The sequence below is a fragment of the Trichosurus vulpecula genome, chromosome 2, assembly GCF_011100635.1.
Source record: "Trichosurus vulpecula isolate mTriVul1 chromosome 2, mTriVul1.pri, whole genome shotgun sequence".
Taxonomy (NCBI): Eukaryota; Metazoa; Chordata; class Mammalia; order Diprotodontia; family Phalangeridae; genus Trichosurus; species Trichosurus vulpecula.
The window spans coordinates 186,513,470-186,539,522 of record NC_050574.1 but is presented as its reverse complement, the minus strand read 5'-3'; the positions used below and the strand labels follow the sequence as shown (position 1 = coordinate 186,539,522).

At 38.7% G+C, this 26,053-nt stretch overlaps 1 protein-coding gene across 1 annotated transcript; it reads left to right on the top strand.

Annotated features, from left to right (window-relative positions):
- Positions 1–1,832: 1,832 nt before the first annotated feature.
- Positions 1,833–7,154, top strand: GPR12 (G protein-coupled receptor 12). The gene is made up of 2 exons (XM_036742798.1): positions 1,833–2,249; positions 3,097–7,154. Exon 2 carries the CDS (start codon positions 3,112–3,114, stop codon positions 4,114–4,116), a length of 1,005 nt encoding a protein of 334 aa, XP_036598693.1. The 5' UTR covers positions 1,833–2,249; positions 3,097–3,111; the 3' UTR covers positions 4,117–7,154.
- The last annotated feature ends 18,899 nt before the right edge of the window (positions 7,155–26,053 follow it).

Genomic DNA, 26,053 nt, shown 5'->3' with positions numbered 1-26,053 from the left:
CAAGTTATACAAAATCAAGGTAAAATCCAATTCAACTCAACAAGTATTTATTAAGCACAGTGCTAGGCACTGTGCTCAGCATTGGAGATAGAAACAAAACAGTCTGCCCTCAAGTAGCTTACATTCTTTTGGAGAAAAGCAACATGTACATAGAAATTAAATACAAACATATACAAAGCAATGATCTACAGGAGCTGGGTCAGGATAGCTGTCCTGAAGAAGATAGCAATTGAACTGGAGGAACGTAGGGATTCCATGAGCAGAGAAAAGTGGGACCTCTTTCATTTCCAGGCATGGGAGATGGCTTGTGCAAAGACATAGAGGTAAGAAGTCACCTATACAATTTGGTAAGTACACATGTGAAGGAAAGTAATATTCAATAAACTTGAAAGGGAGGCTGGAGGCAAAAGGACTTTGGAAGACCAAAAAGGAGGAATGTGTTTTATCCTAGAGGCAAGAGCTTCTCAGACAGGGGATTGACACGGTCAGACCTTTGTTTTAGGAATATGAATTTGAGAAGTTGCATGGAGACTAGGTTGGAAATGGGGGGAGACCTGAGGCAGGAAGAAGATAATTTGCAGGTAAGGTGGCCCCGGGGATGAAGTACTGGGCCTGGAGGCAGGAAGAGCTAAGTCCAAATTCAACCTCCAACATTTACTAGCTAAGTGATCTTAGGCAAGTCACTTAGTCTCAGTTTCCTGAATTGTAAAATAAAGATAATAACAGCACCTACCTTGACTATATAAATACTTATCTCTACCTGTTTTTCCCCCTTTATTGCATAGATCTGGGAGAGGTGATAAAGGCCAGAACTAGAAATGGGACCTGCCCTGCTTTACCTCATCCCTTGCATCCAAGTTCTGTGTTCTTGACTCCAAGATGCTTTTTTGTTTTGTTTTGTTTTTCTTCAAGTTAGCTCCCTGTTCAAAGGGAGCCTTCTGTGTGTAGCAGAGGGGCAGGTGTATGGAAACAAACGGTTATCTGGTACTTAACTGTGTATATGGTAAAATTTAAAAAAAGAATGACAATAAATAAAATAGAGTCGTGCTACTTCAGTGCCTGGGAGAGTGGATATTTGGCTAGCCGCTCAAGAGAGAGTTTTGCATCAACACTGTAACTGACTCCCATTAGGAAACCCAGCACATATGAGCACTTAATAAAGGCAATTTAATCGTGGTAATGATGATTCACATACGACGATCACCTAATCCAACTAGCCAAAGGACGCGGGGGAATCGTAATAAAAGGGCAATATGACCAAGGGTCAATACTAAATAGTTATTTGCACATTTTGCTTTTGTGGAAATCGCATTCCTCATCCTCCTCATCGTTGCCTAAATGGTCTTTTTGCAGCAGTTTCGGGAAAGGAATGAGTGCCCAGATCCACTTGGAACTAGGATTCTTCATCCAGACAGCATGAACCTTGAGCTCCAGAGAGACCAGAATACGAGCAGCTCTCTTCTCTCATCCTGATTGTTGGCAGTAGGGGGGGCTGAAGAGGGGGACCAGGCTCAACTCCATGGTGTGACAACGGTGTAAAGCTGACACCGGCGAAGGTCAGTCGGGGTCAGGAAGCTGAGTATCTCAGCAGGCGTCTGCCAGCCCCAGGACAATTCTGTCCGGGAGAGTGTAGGAGTTGGGCAGCAATCTAGGTACCCGCGGCGCCTCTCCCCACGTAGCTCTCAGGCCACAAAGCCCAAGAATATGCGTTGCTGGTTGGCGAGTGCCGCTCCCCGCCAAAGCCTCAACCTCCACCTCCACCATCCCCATCTGTGGGCCAAGGGCGGGCGTGAGAGAGGGAGGGGAAGTGGGCGGTGCGCACGTGTGTGCGTGGTGCACGTCTGTGTGTGGTGTGTGCTGTGTGTGTGTGTGTGTGTGTGGTCTGTGTGTGTAGGGGGAGGGTTGTGTGTCCATGACAGACGCACGCAGCGGACCCTTTACCAAACCTCAAGACGCTAGAGTGTAGCACAAACGCAGAATATTTTTTACCAGCTGCAGTCAGTATCTCTGTTGTTGCCACTGCTGCTGCTTCTGCCTCCTTCTCTACCTCCTCCTCCTTTCTCCCTCACCTCCCTCCCTCCCCCCCTTCCTTTCTTTCCCCACCCCCCATCCACCCTTCTGCACTCCCTGCAAACTCCGGAGCCGGAAAACAGATTCCTATCCGTCTTGCATTCGGGGAGATGAACATGCCAGAGGAAACCTGCTCTATTTAGGAAGAACCCGAGGACTCTCCATCAGGAGAAGTCAAGGTGACTACCTTGCTATCCCTCCTTCCTAACCCCCTTGCCCCGCTCCAGTGCTCGGTGTCTGCTGTGTGGTGCTCTCTGTATATGTGATCCCACTGTCTGTCTCCTATCACTGTGCTGAGGTGGGAAAGGGGCCACTCATGCATGAGCATCTTTACGTTTTCACACTTTCGTTCTGCCTTTGTTGCCATCCTAGGACTTAGGGAATAGCTGCTGCCCCGCGTTTCCTGCTGAATGAAGATTTGGGGTTCCCCTCAATCTGTGGCATTTGCCAATCTGTGGGTGAGGAGAGATGTTTTGGGGAAAGAGGCAAGGGTTGAATAGAAAGCCCTATTTTTCGAGGCTATGTAGGGAAAATGGCATGACACTCTTTTTGCTTACATGACTTGTAGGCTGTCCTGTGGGACTCTGCCTCAGCTCCAGAATTCAAACAGTTGTTCATTTCAGAATGTAAGATGTGCTTTTTGAAAATTTGTATTCCCAACAGCTCCGTAATGACTGCAGATCGTTCCATGTGCATATCCATCATTCACACTATTTCATTCCCCATATGCTCGCCTGTATTTTCCCCACTGATGGATGGAATTTTTTTAAGAGAAAAAAAACCCCCAGTATCTTTTACACTTTTGCATTATTTCAGGAAAATTTGCAAATTAATTAGCCGTAGTCCCTGAAATGTGAGCTAAATACCTGCGGAGTCAGAACAATAGTGTTTGGCTTGGAGAGGTTTTGTTTGTTTGTTTGGGGGGGAGCAATTACCAGGTGGGGTTTTTTGGTGGTTGTTTCTTGCATGATTAAATTTCCTTCTTGCTGTAACTTGAACATTAAAAACCATGTCTTTTCATTGAAGAAGACAGGGGTTAAAATGAATGAAGACCTGAAGGTTAATTTAAGCTGGCTGCCTCAGGATCATTTAGATGCCAGTTCTCCGGAGAATGTCTCAGCGGCAGTTTCCTCTCTGATTCCCGTCATAGAACCAGAGCCAGAGCTCATAGTAAACCCCTGGGACATTGTTTTGTGTACTTCAGGAACCCTCATCTCCTGCGAAAATGCCATTGTGGTCCTTATAATTTTCCATAACCCCAGCCTGCGTGCACCCATGTTTCTCCTGATAGGCAGTCTGGCACTCGCAGACCTATTGGCAGGGATTGGATTGATCATCAATTTTGTTTTTGCCTACCTGCTTCAGTCAGAAGCCACCAAGCTGGTCACGATAGGACTGATTGTCGCCTCTTTCTCAGCCTCTGTCTGCAGCTTGCTGGCTATCACTGTCGATCGTTACCTCTCGCTGTATTATGCTTTGACTTACAATTCCGAAAGGACTGTCACATTTACCTATATCATGCTTATAATGCTCTGGGGAGCTTCTATCTGTCTCGGACTGCTGCCTGTCATGGGCTGGAACTGCCTCAAAGACGAATCCACTTGCAGTGTGATCAGACCTCTCACTAAGAATAATGCCGCTATCCTCTCTGTCTCCTGCCTGCTCATGTTTGCTCTCATGCTCCAGCTATACATCCAGATCTGTAAGATTGTGATGAGGCACGCCCATCAGATTGCCTTGCAGCACCATTTCCTGGCCACATCGCACTATGTGACCACCCGGAAAGGAGTCTCTACTCTGGCTATCATTTTGGGGACCTTTGCCGCTTGCTGGATGCCTTTCACCCTCTATTCTTTGATAGCAGATTATACCTATCCCTCTATATACACTTACGCCACCCTTCTTCCGGCTACCTACAATTCCATCATCAACCCTGTGATATATGCCTTCCGAAATCAAGAAATACAGAAAGCTCTCTGGCTCATTTGCTGCGGCTGCATCCCTTCCAACCTCTCCCAGAGAGCCAGGTCGCCCAGTGATGTGTGATGATACACAGCTTAAGAGAATGCTGGCCGCTTAACACTGTCTTTTCCAAACACTCCCGCCGTCTAGTTGTTGGTTAGATGCTCTTATTAAATTCTATATGTTAGATTCAGCTCAGCCACAGGAGGCACTTAACATTTGTCAAAGAAAACCTCATTAATCTAGAGGAGTTAAGTGACTCGAGAAAGTGGGTTTGGAAATAATCAGTATTTTAATGCACTTTTACTGTCGTGTACTTTGCTCAGGATTTTGTTTGGCTTCTGGCAAGGGAGTGGAAAAGGAAGGGGAGATACCATGGTCTGCGCTAAGCTAGTCTAAACTAATATCTCAATTGTCACCTGATCTTTAAATTAACCTTATCAGTAAAGGAAAGGAGAAAAAGAGAGACTTAAAGTTCTTTTCTAGAATTGTTTATAAGATTAAAATAAATTCTCAATCTTGCATAAGTAAAAAGGAAAAAAAACCTTTTAAACCAAGAGGGGAAAGAAAAGTATATATCATTGTGACCTGATTTCATTATAATAAACCCAATTATAAACTACCAGATTACATTTTAAAACCATGGCCCAGTTTTTTTTAATGTTAATCTTGGCAGCTACTGTCCACTGAGAATTAATTTTAAATTAATGTGTTACAATGACATCTGCATGGTTGTCATTATTAACTGGACCCCTATATCCAGATATTACCACTTAAGTATCAACAATAATCCGGAACAGCATGTAATTTGACAATTTTCTTCTAAAATTAAATGTGAGTCCACTTTGGGCTTGTAGTTGATACAAGATTGATTTGATGCAGCTATTTTAGTAGTCAGATTTTCCCCCTGTGGTATGAAAAGGACAATGTGAGGAAATCAACTAATGGAAATAGGAAAAAAAATTATCATATGAAGGACATTGATGTGAAGGGCATTGTGGGACATATCATATTTTCTTTTCTGTATACAGCTATAAATGTACCAACAGTCATTTGCAGTTTTAAAGTTTTTGTTAGAATTTTGAATACTATAGACTGAATGTTTCTGCTTTATATTTCCATCCTGCAAAAATGCATTTGAACTGTGGTCTTCTGTCTTAGCGGTTGATTCACTTTATGAGTCCATATACAAATCAGGTTGTATGCTCTATAGGATGGGAATTTCCAAACCATTATGTGACCCTTCATAAAAGGTAAAGTGTAAGTTGTTTTCTATCCATCTACTAAAAAGAACATTAAATGCAATAAAACTAGGATATTTATTTTCAGAGAACAAGCTTTTCATTAGAATAATTTGATGAGGAAAGCAATATCAAGTAAAGAAATCCCAAGACAGAGCAGTGAAATTTTGGCTCTGTCTGCACCCACAAAGAGCAGAACTTTGAGACAACCAATTGGCTCAGGCCATCTAGATGGTGGACTGACTAGAAGAGCCAATCCTTTGAGGTCTCTGGCCCTGAAGCTGGATCTGTCTAACTACAAGTCACACTCAAAATGGTTCTCACAACCATGCTGCAATTCTATAGAATACTGTAGAAGTAGCTGATAGAGCCAGTGCCAATGCTATTTGCTTTGGGTAAACCAGTATTAGTAACCTGGCTACTTGAATCAATATCTATTGTCATAGGCCAATTGGAATCCAGTAACAGTTAAAAGTCACCGTATGACTTTTAACACCATTTGGTAGTGGAGTTGGGGACCTGTATCATGCATGGAAAATCTAAATGTTTAGATGAGTTGGTAATTTGGGTGTGATGGATTTCTTTTCAATTGTAGCATTCATTATACTGAATAAGTGATTGATAAAAGGGAGATGGCTTTATACATAGCCTAGGATGACTCCTGGACCAAATTTTAATGGCAACAATGTGTGTTTTGATGGAAAACTCCACCACTTAAATACTTCATCTGTTTACTTCAATGTCATTTCAAGGATCTTGCTTGCGTGGTATGAATGCACCCTCCACAGATACATATGGCAGCTCCTCCATGACTTCATGAGTTGCCATGACTAAAACCAAAACCGAAACAAAACAAAACAAAAATCCTCATCCCTTGGTGGCCAACCTAATGACCATCGTCTTCTCTGAACCTAATTGGTCCGGTCCTCTAATGACAGAGACCTAGAATTAATTCATGGCTTGTACCCAAAGCTTTTCTAGCTTGGTAAGACCTTTCAGGGCTTCTGCTCCCCATAGATTTCAAGGAACCAGGTCACCACAAATCATGAGGTAGGATTTCAGTGCAGATTGCATCTGTTAGGTGCTTAAATTTGGGTGTACAGTGATAAAATCATCTGGCTTTTTCAGAATTTTCACCTAAGACATTATAAGTGATAATAATTGTAGTTTTCAATTTTAAAATGTGCTTTAAAAATCACAATTTTCCATTTACCTATCTAAATATCCTCTTGTATCATATCATCTTCTGAGAATGTGTAGAAGCTGTTTTTGTCCACCATTTGCAAACTAGCATCAGAAAAGACATATTTCGTTAAAAAAAATTCTGTGATAAAAAAAATCAGCATTCCTTTTTGGAATTACATAGTGCAGAAATACTGACATGGGTACTATATGATATTTGACCCACCCTTTTCTCTTAGTCCCAAGTATATCTGTATGAGTACTGTAACAGTTTAGTATCGGTTTTGAGTGAGTGAAAATATTTTTGTACCTGCAGCTTCCTCCTTCATCTGTTTATTTAATTTCATGTTAATATGGACTCAACAGCATTCAGTGGTTGTCATATTTTTAACAGTAGTAATAGTAGTAGTAGTAGTAATAGTTGTATTAGTACTGGTAGTAGTAGACTGGTTTTAGATATTTAGATCCTGTTTTTTAAATCAAACACATTAACTGTTATGTTTATTTTAATCATTGATGGTTTCAAAGTTCTTAGTGTATGTAGTTTCTTTGTGTGTATGTGGATGTGTGTGTGTCAACAATTTACCCAACACTTCTAACTTTCCATCATGACTAAATACAGCAGAGAAGATAAATTATATTTACAATACCTCTGAAGTAAAAGATCATCTTTGTCTGCTATGATGTCCCAATTTCTAATTATTAAGTAAGGACCTTATATGTATGTCTAACACTAACAGACCATCCCACCAGCGATTGGTGTTACCTAAGCCCAGTCTTCATTTAGTTGCCTATTGATTGCTTCCCTTTTTCTTTTGGCACCTAGGTTTTGGGGGGTTTTTTTTAATCATTTCTTTTCACATTTCAACAGTACTATGGGCCAGGGAAACAAATAAAAATGAAAATCAACCCTGTAAAAGTGAAGCCTTATGGGCAGCTTCAGTGACATATTGGCAGGAAAGAAGAAATTAGTTGCCAAAATTATATACATATACATACATACATATATATGTATATATATGTACATGGAGAGAAAGAGAGAGAGAGAGAGAGAGAGAGAGAGAGAGAGAGAGAGAGAGAGAGAGATTGGATTTACCTAGTCAGCCCTTTTGACTCCAATGAAATGTGCTTTGTTTTGTTTTGGGGTTTTTAAAGCAAATGTGAAAACGTGGACATTTATACTACGTGGTATTCTAGTAGCTGTGTAGTCTATTGCAAGCAACTTATCTACACGACAAACCATATTGAATTCAGTGTTTTAATACATCTAGCCTTAAAGATCCTTTAGATTAAATTTTCCTAATATTTAAAGTGTTAAGACCCACACAAAATACTTCTTTTGTAAAAGCAATATGGTCCCATCTAGTGGAAACTGCAAAGTAGAATTAGAGCAAGAGAGAAAGAAGAGAGAGAGAGAGAGAGAGAGAGAGAGAGAGAGAGAGAGAGAGAGAGAGAGAGCGCACAATAATAGGCTTGGGAAAACATTCATGTGGGAATCCAAGGTGTATAAAGAATTTTGACAGATCTGATCTCTTTCTTTCTTGTTAGGCATGAGTGACATTACGCACTCTAAGTAAACTGAAACAACTTTCCAGAATCATCGTCATTTTGAATATTTATTGAAACATAAATATTCTGTGTGTGTGTGTGTGTGTGTACAAAGAATTCAAAATTCCTCCTCCCAAAATGCAGACAGTTGGTTTAGAGATTCTATTAGTACAAAATTGATTAAAGAGGAACTTTTGATTACTTTCATGATTCCTATATTGAACCCGGAGCTTGTGGTTCTGTAAAATGTTTTGATTAGGCATACTCTTACATATGGCACAAAATGAAATTTAGCTGTTTGGGGCTGGTGTAAAACCACTTTTAATTATCATATAATGATCCTATTAGACATCTAGACACTTCTTGAATCCTCGGCACAATTCAGCAGCACAGACGGCAGTCTAAATAAAGTACACACCTCTGAGAAATGTTCATGCAGGTCAGAACTGGAGCTGGAAGGGGAGGGGGGAGGGAAGCTTCAGCCATAGGACTGACCTCTCTGGCTCTATCTGATGAGAATAATTTCACTTTTCTCAGGACTACACATTTAAATGGGAGAAAAAAAGAAAGGAATAATTGAAAACCAGAGGCATTTAAAAAAAAACAGTTTAATTTATGTCCTCAAAGGCAATACAAAAAGGAAGATTGAAAAAGTTATCTGGATTCTAGCCCCCAAATCTGCTGTTGTTTGTTACATTGGTTATGGGGCTTACATTGGTATGGGACTTACAGAACCTGGGTCTCCTGGTTCTTTCCCCAGGGAGAAAAACTCTTTCTGCAGTAGATGCTTAGGATGGGGAAAGGATATCTTCCTCAGGTTCTCCTCATGTGTAGCACAGGGACAATACCACTGAGTATGTCTCTTGACCAGGTCTTTTGTAGCACTCCTGGACTTCCCTGGACAGAGCCTGTCCACATGCTATAAATCATCGTGTGGGGAAGGCATTTCTTGGCTGCCTTGCTCTTAGAACTAAGCAGTAACTGAGAGATTTTCCAAGGGTAGCTGGGCTCTCATCCAGATATCCCAGAGAAGCTTAGAAGGTAGAAAGCATGGTTTGTCATCTTTCTGAGATAGTGGCTTCTCTGGAGAACTGAGCTCACTGCCTTAATTTGCAGAGATACAAACTTAGATTTTCCTAGAATTACCTCTCAGACATCTAATAAGGAAACATGAAGTTTAAGAGACTTCTTAAAACAAAGAAATGTAGCATGCCAAACAAAGCTTTGCAAAATTTGGAGGAATTTTTTTTAATTTGAAATGCTGACCCATTTTAAAAATAGTGAATTAATATATTTCTTGAGAACACTTATAGAGCCAATATTGGAGAGCTGGCTTTGAATTCAGGAAGACTTTAATTCACATCTTGCCACAGACATGTACTAGCTGCTGTGTTACTATGGCTCTAGGCAACTGGTTGCCAATCTGAATTGGTGAAGGGTTTCCACACTGGGAATTCCCTACAGATGACATCATCAGTCTAGACCCAAACAAGCACCCCCCTCAAAAGCCCTTATATCATACAAAAGGATAGTGAATTTACCACTAATTTTTTAATTATTTTATTTAATATTTAAGTTACTAAATGATTAGTTTGGTTTCATTCAGAAGAGTTTTAAAGGTAGCACCTTTGACCTTAGCCTTTGATGTTAAAACCCAACAAGTTGATTTGGGCCAACCCTAGCTCCTGAAAACACACACACCACACACACACACACACCCCACACACACACCCCACCACCCCACCACACGATAGCAGTAACAACAATTTTCATGTCTGTTTGCTACACCTGGGCCCTCTAAAATTATCAAATTTCTAGGTTGGACTTACAAGGAAAGCTAATTCAGGACTTAACCTACCAAAAACCATTCTGCTGTTTGAAGTTACCTGGCAAACAGCCTTTGAAGGAAAATTAATTGTAATTTACTTGGTCAAGCCCTTAGGCTTCCTTCAGATATAGTTTACAATCTAGCACAAGAGTGTTTACTTTTGTCAGAAAGTCAATAAACAAATATTCTGCACTTGAAGAATATGATGATCATGTACTGTAGGCTTCCCAAGAGTAAAACATGGAGCTCGAGGGACTAAGTGAACTTGGGCTGTTTCTATTAATATATTGCCTGATTTGTTGTATAACTTCGGAGCTCTACTATTTCTGATGTGACCAAATTAGGTACACTTAAGCTAAAAAGGGCAGTAAGCCCTAAACTTAGATACATATCCCAACAGGCCAGTGATTTCTATTTCATGCAGTAAAATTTCAAAGTAAGTGATTTTAAGGAAACAAAGTTTGGAGTTTTTTGTTGGAGCAAAACTCTGTTTGCTAGCATCACCTTAAAATATTCTGTTAGCCTCAATGATTGTAGAAAATGCTATATGAATGAAAGCTACATAAAAAACCTTGGACTTTATTTCAAAAGCTTTTATTTGCTTCCCTCTTACCCTGAAATTCTCAGCATCAACTGTGTAGCAATGATCTAAAGAATTTATTTTCCCATTTAAATTTAATTAAAACTATAGTTACCTTAAAGTTCTTTGAAATTTTGAATTGTATATACACACACACATATATGTGTTTGCCTATGTGAGTATATAGATGTGTGTGTGTGTGTGTGTGTGTGTGTGTGTGTGTGTAGGCAAAGCAGTGGATGTAGAATCAGAGCCTTAGGTTGAAGTCCTAGCTTGGCTATTTTCTTCTGTGTAACCTTGGGCACTTAATCCCTATGGGTCTTGGTTTTCTTCTTTGTAAAAACGGACCTTTAAATCCAGCTCTAAATCAAGCATGCTAATTCATGTACTTACTGGACCAATGTAGATGTTCTTGAGCAAACTATGACTTGGCTTTTTCCTTTGGCTTTTTCCATTGGTCTCGATAGCCTAAACCAACCATTTACTTTTGTTCATAGTCACACAAGGGGGCAGATAGACATGGCAGTGGAGTCAGTGGTTGGGCCTGGAGTCAGGAAGACTCATCTTTATGAGTTCAAATCTGGTCTCAGACATTTACCAGCTGTGTGACCCTAAACAAGTCACTTAACCCTGTTTGCATCAGTTTTCTCATCTGTAAAATGATCTAGAGAAGGAAATGGCAAAACTACTCCAGTATCCTTGCCAAGAAACCTCAAATAAAGTCATAAAGACCCATAAAGTCAGACATGACTGAAAATGACTGAACAACAATAGCCACACAAATCTATTAACTACTTTTTGATCATACTTGGCTTGCCCATCTAGCTCCTAGAAACTGTGAAAAAAAAAGTTTGCTTCCATTTTGAATTGTTGCAGTAACACCTTGTAGAAGGAATGTATACATCTGCCTAGGGCTGGATGATCTAGCCTTTATGGGCCATTCTATCTTTGAGTTTCTATAATTCTATGCTTTTCCTTCCTCCTCACCTCTCTGTACAATAATATTAATTATGACAACTCTGATGCTGATAATTGCAGGGGGTGGGGTGGGGAGGAAAGGAGTGAGAAGAAAAGGGTTGCTCTTGAATGAAAAGGGGAAAAGAGCCTGTTTTCACAAGGAGAGGCAGTGAGCACTGTTAAGAGAGCACTGAACCTGGGTGTAAGTCCCTCAAGGAAGTTCACTACCTGTGTGATCTTAGGCAAGTCATTTAACTTCTCTGAGCCTGTTTTCTTCATCTATAAAATGGACATATAATATTTGTATTACCTTGGAATTTAAGTACTATATAAAATATGAGTTTTATTACAAAATATCAGGTCATTGATCTATAATATAAAGTAAGGTTTTGAGACATGTTAGTTATTTCGGAGTAATGACTTCCATAACTGTGTTAATTGGTTGAAACAAGCCTTTCCATAAGAGATTTGAGCGCATGCAATTTAAGTAATACTCTTTGAGGATGGTGAGTCCTGATTTCCTCCACCATTGTCCTTGTACCTATTTATTGAAATTCGTGTAGGTCAAATGTTTATAACTCCATTCTTTAGTTGTGAAGTTGAGGGATGAGGGAATTATACAGATAACTTGGAGGGAAAAAAACCATAAATAAAAAGTAATTCAAGCTTAAAGGAGTTTAAATGCCTAATTACAAGCAGTATGTTACGTAGGAAAAGGACCTGACCCCAGAGTGGAAGAATTAGGTTCTGGTCCTGATTTTGTCGATAACTAGCTGGATAAATCATAGCTTCTCCAGGCCTTAGTTCCCTCCTCTGTAAAATTGGAGGAGAATCCTTATGGTTGACTCAGTGTCTCCATCATGCATCATTTTCCCCCAGAAAACAAATAGTCTTCAAACTATATTTTCCTAATCCTAAGAATAAAAATCAGCTGATGTCAGTGGACATATCCCCAGTGGTAAACTAGCTTTCTTGTGCAGTAAAAGAAAATGTCTCCCTTAGAAGCAGATTTTTCTGTGAATTGTTTGAATGAGCAATCACAAGTAGAATATTTTAAGAAATAGAATGGACTTTAATGTAATTCTTTAAAGGGCATAATTTTATTGTCCTTACAAAGATTCATAGATTGGGGGACTCTGAATTGATTCTGTAAAAAGACTAATAGCCGCAGGCTGGAAACCCATTAGGACAGATAGAAATGAAGACCTGGAATGGATTTTTTGCAGTCATTTGCACTAAGCCTATGTCGCCTAAGACACATGGTTCTCTAACCAAATATCTCTGACAACCAAGATTCTACACGTACCATCGATATCAAGGAATATTTCTTATGCCTAGTCCAAATATCTCATATTACACTGTAATTCTGGAGTCAAGAAGACTCATCTTCATGAGTTCAAATCTGGCTTCAGAAACTTTCTAGCTGTCTTAAGTGACTTGATCTTCGGCAAGTCATTTAACCCTGTTTGCCTCAGTTTCCGCATCTGTAACATGAGTTGGAAAAGGAAATGGCAGACTACTTCATTATCTTAGCCAAGAAAACCCTAAATGGGGTCACAAAGAGCCAGACATGACTGAAAAAAGACTGAACAACAATGTCTTCAAAGATGGAGCAGAGTTGGCTCACATTCTCCCCATAGCAACTATTCATATACTTGAATATATTTTAAAACTGTATCTTATCCTTCTCTTCTTCAGATTAAATAATCCCAACAGTTTTAATCTTTTTCTGATGGGTTCCACTTTTATTTTTTTCATCACTTTTCAGACCTTCTACAATCTCATGATGTCTCTCTTTCAAATGTGGGCAGCAAAGCTAGGTATAGTAATCCAGTAAACAGAATGCAGTAGGGTCATTTCTCAAATTTTACATAAAATGCATGACCTTTTGATAGATCCTATATATTTCTAGCCATATATCGGTACATGATACATCTCTCAGCCCAGACACATGCCAGTACAGAGATCTCACCTACTTATCAGACCCATATTGAAAATGGACATTCTATTGTTGTGTTTGCCATCCTTCCTTCTTCTCTCCAGAGATACTACCACCTTGATCTATTGGCCCAGGTCAAAGAATAGCAGACAAGAATAAGGACACCCAAGGCTGTAGGACAAAACAAAAATGTTTCATCATTGTCAGTGTTACTGGGGACAGGCTGATAGAAAAACAAGTGTTACACACACACACACACACACACAAACCTAGATTATGTATTTTCCTTTTTTCATCTGGTTGTGGTGGGCTTATAGAAATCTTGATGAGCATATTACTACTCTTTAATAGAGTTAAAAAAATACTAAATTATTTAAGATTTGGGATTATTCCTGTGAAATGGAAGTTAATAGATCCATCCATTTTGACATAGTCCTAGCGTTGTCATATTAATTATTATGCTTTAATACTTCCTTGACTACATTAGTAAACAGTTTTCATGAGTTGTGGTGACCATGGCAGGAAAAACATCATTGTCTGCTGCCTCATCTCCAAGCTAGTGATGAGTCCTTCTGTACTTAGCCAGCCTGGTCCTTAGATGACAGAAAGACAGTTGATCATGGTAAGATCCTAGAATCATAGATTTAGGGATGGAAGGCACTTGAGAGGACATAAAGTCCAACCTCCATGTTTTATAAGTGAAGCAACTGAACCCAGAAAGTATAAAGTGCTGAACTAGGAGTCAGGAAAATCTGAGTTCAAATCCTGCCTCATTCACTTGCTGAGTGACTCTGAGTAAGTCACTTAACTTTTCTCAACCTAAGTTTCCTCCTTTATAAAACAGGGATAAATAATAGCACCTTCCTCACAGATAAGTTGTGAAGTGCTCTGCAAACCTTAGAGCACCATATGAATGGGAGCTATTGTCTAAGGTGGTATAGCTGATGGAGGCAAGTTTTGAACTCAGGTCCTATGGCTTCCCTTGCGCTACTTTATTAGCACTTCCCTGGCATACATTTTGAGAATCTAGAGTTACTTCCATGTAATTGTGAGGCATAAGTGTAGGATAATAGTGGAAGGAAACTAAGTATGTACTTACGTAGTTTATCATCTGACGGATGGGGCACGTGAAGAGTGGAAATTATCAACAAGTTACTCATTAGACCTATTAACCAGGCAATGTGGTATGTTGGAAGGAAGGCCAGACGTGGTGGTCTAAATCTGGGTCCTGCTGTTAGACTACCAGCGCAACCAAGAGGAAATTAATTTCCATTGTCTGGGCTGCAAAGTGAAAGGGTTGAATTAAATTATCACTGGGTCCCTTCTAACACTGACTCTGATTCTGTGTTCCTCCTGTGGCCCTCAAGCCCCAAGAATTCTGCTGAGAACAGTTACATAAATGATGCTCAACAAGGTTTCTTTTCAAAAGAGCTTTTATCCTCCCAAGTGGCCTGGTTGATTTGGATAATTTAAAATTACAGCATTATCCTAAACCAAGATTTAAAAACAAAAACAAATACTTTCTTCCTTTCTTAACTTGAGGCATAGACTCTCTTGCTCCCAGCATTTAGCACAGTGCCTGGCATATAGTGATTAATAAATGCTTTTCACTCGTATTTTCCTTCCTTATCTTTCTTTCTTTCTTCCTTCCATCCTTCTTTCTTTCTTCCTTCCATCCTTCTTTCTTTCTTTCTTCTTCTTTCTTTCTTCCTTCTCTCTTCTTTCTTTCTTTCTTTCTTCTTCTTTCTTTCTTTCTTTCTTTCTTTCTTCCGGCCTTTCTTTCTTTCTTTCTTCCTTCCTCCCTTCTTTCTTTCTTTCTCTTTGTTTTCTTCTTTCTTTCTTTCTTTCTTCCTTCCTTCCTTCCTTCCTTCCTTCCTTCCTTCCTTCCTTCCTTCTCTCTTTTTTTCTCTTTTTCCTCCCTCTTTTGCTTTCACTTGGAAAGCCATCCTACTTTTAAGAATCCTACTTTTAAGAAAAGAATCCTAATTTAAGGGGGGACAAGCCTAGACATATAGGAAGTATTTATGGATATGATCAAAATGGGAGTCAGGGAATGGATACTAAATCCAAAGCCCCTTTGGAATCATCGCAACATTTTGCCTCTTGAATAGACTTTGAGGCAGATGTAGACAGTACAGTGAGCCAAGTAATGGGCATGCTTCCACCAGATGTAGATGCAGAATCCTTTGAAATATTGTGATGCTATTTTCCAGGGAGAAAAGCTGCATTTTCTGACATATCTGAATCCATAGGCCATATCTACACAAACTGCAAAGGGAGAGAAAAAGACTAAGATGCCACCTATGCTTTATAGATGTCTTAGGAGCTAAATCTAATTAATGGCCATTGAGTCAGACTGGCCAGCTGCCACAAAAATGGTTATAAAAACAGCCAGAGAAGCCAAATGGAAACTGGCCTAGCCAATTTAAAATTTTGTCCTATGGATGTGACCAGAAACAGAACAATCTGAATTATTTGTACTGTCAGGATCTGCCTTTTGCAACTAGCAGGCTTAGTTTACACAAATCACCCACTTATTGTCAAACAGGAATTTTCCTTAAGGATTTGCAGGCATGGATTTCTTAAAGAGGGGTCTGCTTTTTAAAAAAATAACTTCAAACTAGAGGAAATTATTTTCTCTGAGCAATTAGCTGTCAGTTAGTTACACAAACAATTATATGTCATATTCAAGTTTCTGAATATAACAGTTGATATGAATGATTATATTAAGAAATTTCAATGTACCTGAGCAGCTATGTGTCTGGCCTGAGAAAAAACTTTTTTTTGTATTAAAAACTTTTTTTTAAAGCTTACTAGGTAACTTTTACTAGCCTGCTCCAAAACTTGAAAAACATCTAGAGACACAAAAACCATGACCAGGACACTGAGGGGATTGATACTTAGTGGCTTTAGGTACAGCTTTAAAAAAAAATTAATTTATTTTTCATTCTCACACTTCCATAAATTTTAAATTTCATAACCCCTTCCCTCTTCCCTCCCGAAGATGGCCAGCAATCTGATATAGGGTCTACTATACATTCATACTAAACATATTTTCACATTAGTGATGTTGTACAGAAGGATTATAAGGAATGGGGAAAACCATGAGAAAGAAAAACAAAACAAAACAACAACAACAAAAAAGAAAATAGTCTGCTTTGCTCTGCTTTCAGACTCCATAGTTCTTTCTCTGGATGTGGATGGCATTTTCCATCATGAGTCCTTTGGAATTGTTTTAGGTCCTTGCATTGATGAGAAGGGCTAAGTCTATCAAAATCAGTCATTACAGACTATGGCTGTTACTGTGTACAATGTTCTCCTAATTCTGCTCACTTCATTCAGCATCAGTGCATACAAAACTTTCCAGTTGTTTTGAAGTCCACCTGTTCATCATTTCTTATAGCACAATAATAGTATTCCATTACATTCATATACCACAGCTTGTTCAGCCATTCTGCAACTGATGGGCATCCTCTCAATTTTCAGTTCTTGGCCACCATAAAGAGAGTTGCAAAAATATTTTTGTACATGTGGGTCATTTTCCCATTTGTCGATCTCTTTGGGATACAGCCCTAAATACAGCTGGGTCAAAGGGTATGCACATTTTTATAGCCCTTTGGGCACAGTTCCAAATTGCTCTCCAAAATGGTTGGATCAGCTCACAGCTCCACCAATGATGAATTAGTGTTCCAACTTTCCCACATCTTCTCCAACATTTATCATTTTCCTGTTTTGTCATGTTAGCCAATCTGATAGGTGTCGTGTTGTTTTGATTTGCATCTCTCTAATCAATAGTGATTTAAAGGATTTTTTCATATGACTATAGATAGCTTTAATTTCTTCCTCTGAAAAGTGCCTGTTCATATCCATTGACCATTTATCAATTGGGGAATGATTTGTATTCTTGTAAATTTGACTCAGTTCTCTATATGTTTTAGAAACAAGGCCTCTGTCAGAGACATTAGTTTTAAAAATTCTTTCCCAATTTCTGCTTCCCTTCTAACCTTGGTTGCATTGGCTTTGTTTGTACAAAAACTTTTCAATTTAATGTAATCAAAATTATCCATTTGTGTTTCATAATGCTCTCTATCTCTTCTTTGGCCATAAATTCCTCTACTCTCCATAAACCTGACAGATAAACTATTCCTTGGTCCCCTAATATGTTTATTGTATCAGCTTTTATATCTAAATCATGTACCCATTTGGACTTTATTTTGGCATATGGTGTTAGATGTTGGTCTATGCCCAGTTTCTGCCATACTGTTTTTCAGTTTTCCCAGACTTTTTCTCAGATAGTGAGTTCTTTTCCTAGAAGCTGGGGTCTTTGGATTTATCAAAGAGTATATTGCTATAAACATTGACTACTGTGTCTTGTGTACCTAGACTCTTCCACTGATCTGCCCCCAGCTTCTTCCCAAAGAGGAACAAACTACTCTTGCAATAATGCACTGCAAAGCAAACCACCTGCCTCTACTAGGCAGATAAACTCTATCTAGAACCCTGAGAGAATAAAAGTACCATCATTGATCAATGAATTTATGTGCAAGGAAATGAAATATTTTCTTCTATTGTAAAGGAAAAAAAAATTAAGTAAAAAAAAAGTGATAGCATCATTCCTCAATTCTAGTGGCAAATGGTCTAGTTGGAGAAGTAACTAGTGGAACTACATGGCATATTAGAAAGAACCTTGGGTTGGAATCCCAGCTCTGCTACTTACAACTGGTGAGAACTTAAACAATTCACCTAGACTCTCAGTATCTTTATCTAGAAAATGAGTACGTTGGACCTCCAGGTCCCCTCCAGCTCTAGAGCTATAATATCTACAAAGATAAATATAAATGCTAAATGCTTGGATGATAGAGAAAATTAGTGCTCCAGTTCAAAGCACTGGGCTATGACTATGGGCTGGGACTGTCAGGGAAGACTTTATGCAAAAGACTTCTTTAAAAGGAGCCTTGGAGGGAAGAGTGACTTGGATAAGGGGAACAGAGGAAAATCTAGATATAAGAAATGGAATATGAAAAGGCATAGAGATATGAATGTATGTTGTGTGTTCAGACACAACGAGGAAACTAGTTCTACTCCCTATAAGTGGAGCTGAATTAATTTGCCTTTTATTTAAATAGATGTTTTAGAGCTGTGGTATCAAAGTCAAATACAGTCAGGGCCTCTAAGCCATACTTAAGAATCCCTGCTGGCCACATATCGACAGTTTAAAAATGCAATGCTATCTATGTTTCATTTCATTTTTGTGTATTTTGTTAAATGTTTCCCAATTACATTTTAATCTGGTTGGGTCAGCACTCAGCTGCTGTGGGCTACATGTGGGTCATGTGTCTGACACCTCTGTTTTAGAGAAACTATTCAAGAAAAAAAAATTCTGAAAAGTGCTTTTAATGAACTCCTTAGTAAACTCAAAAATCAACTTTTCCCAAGACTTTTTTCCATGTTTGTTCAAATATACCTATATATTATCTAAGAAATAAGCATCAACCAAAAATTTTTGATTTTGCATGAACAAAATATTTACATTCTTTAGAAATTTTGATAAAAATATGGCTAAATAGACACACCCCATATGCATAGACTTTTCCAAGTGTAATAGAATATACTGCTGCTCTTAAAGTAATAGTCATAATTATGGAGTCTTCTGCCTTTTCTTGGTAGTTGGTGATTCTTTGAATATAATTTAAATAAGATGTCATGAACAGAAATTTGTTTTTCCCCACTCTTGCTAGTCCTTCTAGCTGAGCCCTGACTCTCCAGGTAACAAACAGGTAAAGGAAATAGATCCTTGCCAATTTGATGAACTTTAAACCAAAGGGAAAAGGAAATCAATGAAGATAATGTCTTCTCAGTAGAATGTAATTTCCTTGAGGGCAGAGACATCTACGATTTGTCTTTGTATCCACCTAAGCAAAGAGAAGGCACTCAGTCACAGGCTCATAGACTTAAAGCTGGGAGGGTTCACCAAGTCCAATCTGCTCATTGCACAGATGAAGAAAGAGGCACATGAGTCGTAAATATCTAATTCGATTTTAGGTCTTGCAGACTCCAGCCACAGCTCTTTATCCACTATACCCTGCTTTTTGAATTAGATTGTATATTAGAAATTCCAGGTACTATGAAAAGACTCAAAGGAAGAAAACTGATGCCCAGCCTCTCTCTACTTTCCCCCCCTAAGAAAACCAAAAAACAACAAAAACCCACCTTTGTTAAATTAGGAATTTTTTACAGGCAAGCTACTGACTTCCTCAATGCTGCTGAATGGAGATAAAGCATAGAGCACCTATTTCCCTCTGGCTAAATTTTTACCTATTTTTACAGATGATGTGTCTATATTTGACATAAATACCAACTGATATTTTTATTTGCTTAATTTTTAAATATTTTCATTTGCTTAATTCATTTTTAGTAAAGTTTGGGTTGAAAAACTCACCTAATGAGTAAAGGTTGGCAGGATTTTTTTTTGTTCTTAACCTTACTTATTATGAAATTTCTGGACTTCACTGCAGACAAGGTCAAGTAAAAATGGACTGTTTTAGTCAATATGCTCCAGTCCTCTGTGTATTTATGTGTGTGTATATGTATGTACGTATCTATGTGCGTGTGTATTTACTGTATTTGCACTTTGTTTTAGGGTTGTGCACAAAAATCTGTCTTAGGGACATTATAAAATTAAGGATGATGTGTATTTGTTTTTCCCTGCATGAGTAAGGGATCTATAATCTTAAACTTGGAAATAAAATGATGAGAGAATTTTATATGTAAATAATTTTAATGGTAAATAATGTGGAAGGGAGGGAAAACTGATCTGAGGAAGCATTCTCAGATTTCCTATTAGATTGTTTTCTAAGTCAACAAGCCAAGTCGATTGAACAGGCATTATTAAATGATTACTCTGCTAGGTATTGTACTAAGCACTGAGTATACAAAGAAAGGACAAAAAGAGTCCCTACCCTCAAGGAACTTAGAATCTAATGCAGAAAACAACATGTAAATAACTAGGCACATATAAGATATACAGAGTAGACGGGAGGTAATATGGGAGAGAAAGGCATAAGCAGTTTTGAATAGTCTCACAATAAACATTTCTATTTTTTTAAATAGCATTCTTACATGAGTTTAGAAATGGACAGTTTGAGTTGATAATTGTACTTGAATACAATGTAAAAACCAAAAAACCTTATTGATGTTTTTCTAACTTTTAAGAACTCATGTTTAGCAGCCCCTACTCATAACATTTAAACAGCTAAGTAGCTCAGAAAGGCAACAATAAAACATTTTTGAAAGTTATATAAGTTCAGATTTTATTTTTAGAATAAAAGGAACAAGCCACCATTCATGTTCTCCCTGCCTTTTGACCCTCTGTACTGCACAACCAACTTTAACTTATTAGGCAATGCTTTTCTTTAAGAAAATTTGATGCATGCAAATCAGAATTTAGAAGACAGATAGACTAGGAATATTATTTATTTTTCAAAATAGTCTTCCTCCTAAGAAAATTCTGATGAATCCTTTTTGTGAATGATGAATTTCCTTCAACCACTTAAAATTCTCAGTTTACAAAAAAATAAATTTTAGCACAACTTTTTAGGAACATAGATCTACTGTATAAACCAATGGAGAAATGTCAGCTTTCTTTGCGGAGTATTGCAGCCTCAGCAGAGTCCAGATTGGAGGGATAGGGATTGGGAGCGGGGAATGGACCCAGCCCCAAATTGCCTACCAGCTGCATGGCACTTATTTCTTTCAACAGATTTGAAGACAACGAAGTGTCCACCTCACTTGGGGTCACCTTATTCCTCCCAGCCTCAGAGAGCCAGCTAACACTTTCTTCAAGGAATGGGAATAATGGACTGGCTTATTCTCTGGCCATGCTTCAGGGGTCCAAACCACAAGAGTGAGGCAGCTCATCCTTCCGGCTTGGTCCCTTGAGATAGATACCTTAGAATCTTTTCTCAACTCTATTCCTTTCATCCTTCCTCATGTCAAACAGGAAAAGCTCACAGAAGTTGTCCATAAGTCGCTGTTCATCCTTGACCACATTCCCCAATCTGGTTCTGCCATCACGGATGGAACAGGCTTTTCCTTTATGGCTCTTTGAGGCCAAATCAGAACAAAACAAGAGCTTGGACTAGCAGCCCTGTTTTCCTGTCTAAACTAGCTTCCTGCAAGAGTAGCTTTGAACCATCAATGGGCCATTAGCAATCGTTACCTCTTCCAGTGTTTGGGGATTTATTTTTTGCTTAAAGTGGCAGTGATTTTCCTAAGAGTTGGGAGGGAGGGGAGGGATCTGTCTTGGCTCACATTGATCTTTTAGGGTAATTGTTGCCATTCTTATCAAGTAGGTAAGTTTCCATGAAGCTGGTTTAGAAGTGAAAACCTTGGTACTAACCTCAAAGCTTTTGTTTTGTTGCAGGCTTACCAGGAAGATCTAGTCTAAGCTAAAAAAACCAAAACACCAAGCCAGAATTGGGGCATCAACATAGCAGGTGGACAAAACATTTTTTAAAAGCCAAGGTCCGTGTCAGTCTAGAATTCATTGACATTAAGTAATAATACACGTGTGAATTTATTTATAGTGGAATAATTTTATCCTTGGGAATTTGCAATTGCATACTCCCTCCTCACATTTCTCAAATGAATTGGGGAGAAGGAGAGATGAATCTTTATATTATTTACTGGTGCTCCTTAGAGGACCTTAATGCACAATAAGTGAATTCAGCCTACCTTAAGCACAGTAGGTCAACTCAGCATGAGGCTTACATATTCTGCAGTGGTTAAGCAAGCACAGCTTCATGGAGAGGCTGTTCTAAGCATTCATCTTAGTAAGAATGACATTGTTTTAATTCTTTAGTTTGCTTTTCTGTGTGTACCTACTATAAGATACTGCTGTTCACAAAAAATCAACCTTTGATTTACTTTTGTGAAGACCTTTTGACATCAACTCCATTTTTAAAAAAAATAATTATTATGCTTTGAACCAAATCTGAAAGTGGGGTGAGATTTAAAAAAAAATTAAATGCTAAGTGATAATAATTGCCTCAGACTGAAAAGTTAAAGTTATGGATGGAAAACAACTGGGCTTCTTGTAATAGACAAGATAACTAATTAATGCACTTTTTAATTTTTAAAAGGCACAAGAAATACTTCTGTTAATAAAACTGTTTAACTTGCACTACAGTGTTGGGATCTGTTGTTGGATTGGTCGTGTACAGTTTTCTAAATCAGTCTCGTAACTGCTTAGTCATAAACTAACTATTGAAATAGTTGTCTATTGTGGAGATTTTATATGTGATATGTGTAACAACAAATAAATCTGGCTTGGTAAAACAGCTGTGAATTTCTTGGTTCTGAGTGGACTCAGTTTTGTTTCTTGAGGGGAGTTCAGAGCTTTGTCTTTTAAAACGTGTTGAAAGCTAGTTCAACTCTGCAGATCTTTAGAACCCAGAGCCTGGCTCTCAGGGCTTGGATTTCAGAAATCGGATGCTCAGGGAATCTTCCAAAACTTCCATCAGTTAGGTGATTTTAAGACCCCAATTCCTTCATGCACTTAGTTTTATATAATTTAAGCAATTTAAAAAGTTCAGAATCTTAGTTGGCAGTCAGGGATGGGATGAGAAGAGCCAAGAAGGTAAGTCAGCATAGGCAATCAATATGTCAAACAACAAGTCAATGATGTATGAAATATATAAACATTCACAGCTAAATTTTAAGAAAATAGGAATATTTCAAATGTGGAGGCATGTTTATGCTTTCAGCATCAGGATGGCTTCCTTTTGTTTGTTTCTAAACAAAGAGTTAAAGAATAAGAACATTTTTAGTGTCATGGCAAAATACAAAACATACACGAGGGACTGGGATGAAAATGTCTCTGATACAAAGGGTGATGAGATGTTGTCAACAGAAGAGCCCCAGTGGACCCTAATGGACTTCCCAGGTCTGCATGAGGCTACCTAGGGGAGAGACACACACTCTTCTCTGTACTCACTCCTTAGGGACAGGTTTGGGGTATCATCAAAAGCAGGAAAAAAGGGAAGACATTGCTGTAAAATTTTTTGGCTAACCTAGGAATCCCCACCATGTTCCTTCCCCAACATGACCCATGAGGGAGGTATGAAATTATTAAATCTCTCTCTCTCTCTCTCTCTCTCTCTCTCTCTCTCTCTCTCTCTCTCTCTCTCCTCCCCTCCCCCACCCAATACACAAACACAGACACATATATAGGGTAGAGACAGAGAGAGAAGAGGGTAAAAGTTGGGGTCCTTTCTTTCCTAGAATAGGAGTAAGATGAACTGAAAAACCCAGACATGGAGTTCTGACCTAAGATGTGAATACATGCTAACAATTAAGATCTGTGACTTAGAATCATGATACCTAAGCTTTAGAAGGAACCTGAAAAATCATTTTATCCAGTTCTTAACCTGAAGTACAAATTCACTCTATGAAGTCCCTGACAATCGAAGCTCAGCCACTGCATGAGGAAGACTTCTAACAGAGAACTCACTGCCTTATGAGGAAGCTCACTCCTGTTTGGACAGATGTAATTGTTGGGAAGTTTTTCTTTGCACTGAGCTGGAATCTGTAGTTCTGTCATAGCCACGGTGGTGATCATAGTAATAGTAGTGCTGGTAGTAGTAGTAGTAATAGTAAGAGTCAAGGTAACAGAGCATTTATTAAGCATTTGCTGTGTTCTAGGCACTATGCTAAGCACTGGCTATATATACAAAGAAAAGCAAAAAATAAAAAGCAGTCTCTTCCATCAGGAAGCTCACAGTCTAGTGGCGAAGACCCCATACAAACAAATATATACAAACATGATTAAAAACAATACGTACTTATTGCTTTATGCATGGCAACAACACTGAAATTAATAGTGTAAGAATTTCTCTCTTCATTTTACAGAAAAGGGAAAATGAGGCATAGACAGATTGAATAACTTGCCTTTGGCCACACAGCTAGTAATATTGGAACCATTGGAATTGGGATTAGAATTTAGGTCTCCTGATGACTTATCCAGCATTCTTTGAATTACATTTACAAATTTTCATTGTGAAACTTCAGATGGGGGCACTCTACCTGTTCTCCCCCCCTAAAAGAAATCTGGCCTACCTAACTTTATGCATGGGGACAGGAGAGCACTGGAAATATGAAAGAGAGTCCTCTCGAGTTCAGGGCTCAGAGTGATGAATTCTTCTTAAGAGCGGCCCTGAACAAAGGTCTCCCTGCTTAGGTTCCTGGGCCTTTTTCTTTTCTTTTTTTCTATTACCAAGCTTTTATTTTTGTTTCTATCCACTTCCTTGTCCCTTCCTCGCAACTTAAAAAAATAAAAACAAAGCCCAGGAAAGAAACATGGATGGCCCAGAACAAACACCTGAATCAACCATGTCTCAAAAATGTGGATGTTTCATTCTGCACCCTGAATCGGCTATTCTATCGAAGATGGGTCTCCTCAATAGAAGTCCACACACATTTGTCATAGCAAGAGCCCACGTCCCTCTACTATCTCCCTACATATATACTTATACAAGGTATGAAATTTTCTATCATGTTCAGCCCTTGAAAAGGTCTGAATCTGCCTCATCCTGGGTACTTGTTGCTCCATAAATAATCTCATAGATGACAATGATCATGGCTAGTTCATAATCTTGGGTTTGACCTTTAAAATGGGTGCAACAAATGTTGAAGATTGAGGGAAGGAAAGGGGAAAGGCTGGAACGTTGGAGAAAAGAGGTCAAACAGAAAGGTAAGTGGATAGACATAAGACACATTCCATTTCCTGGAGGAAAGCTTAGATAATCAAACAACCATATGCAATCATATGACTCCAGAGATGGTTTAGCACAATAAAAATTGAGGGAAACTGGGGGGAAATTCCTGGACCTAGCTGGGAGCAGCAGAAATTTAAGCTGTCAGCTATAGAATGGCAGTGGCAAAATGATAGAGCGAATCTTTAGCCAGGGTCACAAGGTCAGGCCTGGAACTTCAAGAACTAGATCTGAAAAGCAACAAGGCACAGAACCAGAAGGTGGGAGAACCAAACCCCAAACATTTCCCTTTATTGTCACTGGGAGTCAAATGGGACAACTCAAGTGTTTCCTCTTTTTAAAAATAGTTCATATTTTGCCAAGGAGATATAATCAATGAATGCCATGACCAAAGTTAGCTGCTAGGCAGCTAGGTGACCCAGTGGATAGAAGCACTGGGCTGGAATCAGGAAGATTATGTTCATGAGTTCAAATCTAGCCTCTGACACTTGCTAGCTGATGACACCTGGGTAAGTCATTTAACCCTATTTGCCTCAGTTTCCTCATCTGTAAAAATGAGTTGGTGGAGGAAATGGCCAACGTCTCTAGTATCTTTGCCAAAAAAACCCAAAACCCAAATGGGGTCACAAAGAAGCTGAACAATAACTAATCAAAATATCAATAAGTACCTGAAAAAGGAGAATCTCAGTGTTCACACTCTTACTTGGGGAGCCTGAGAATGAAGGGCACAGCCACTATTCTGCCCCTATTTAAAATAATAACGGGTGACATTGAAACAAGCATTTTGGAATTTCAAAGTGCTTTATACAAGTGATCTCCTATGAACCTCCCAGTGATCTAATGTAAGATCCGAGGGATGGGACTGTCTTTTTTTTTTTGCTTGGTATCTCCATTACTTAACACAGTATCTGGCTCATAGTAGATGCTTAATAAACACTTTCTTTCTTAAATAAATGAATAATCTTGTGAGGTAAG

Bases quoted from the DNA above. Each gene is read 5' to 3' on its own strand.
- GPR12 (XM_036742798.1), top strand. From the start codon at position 3,112: ATGAATGAAGACCTGAAGGTTAATTTAAGCTGGCTGCCTCAGGATCAT.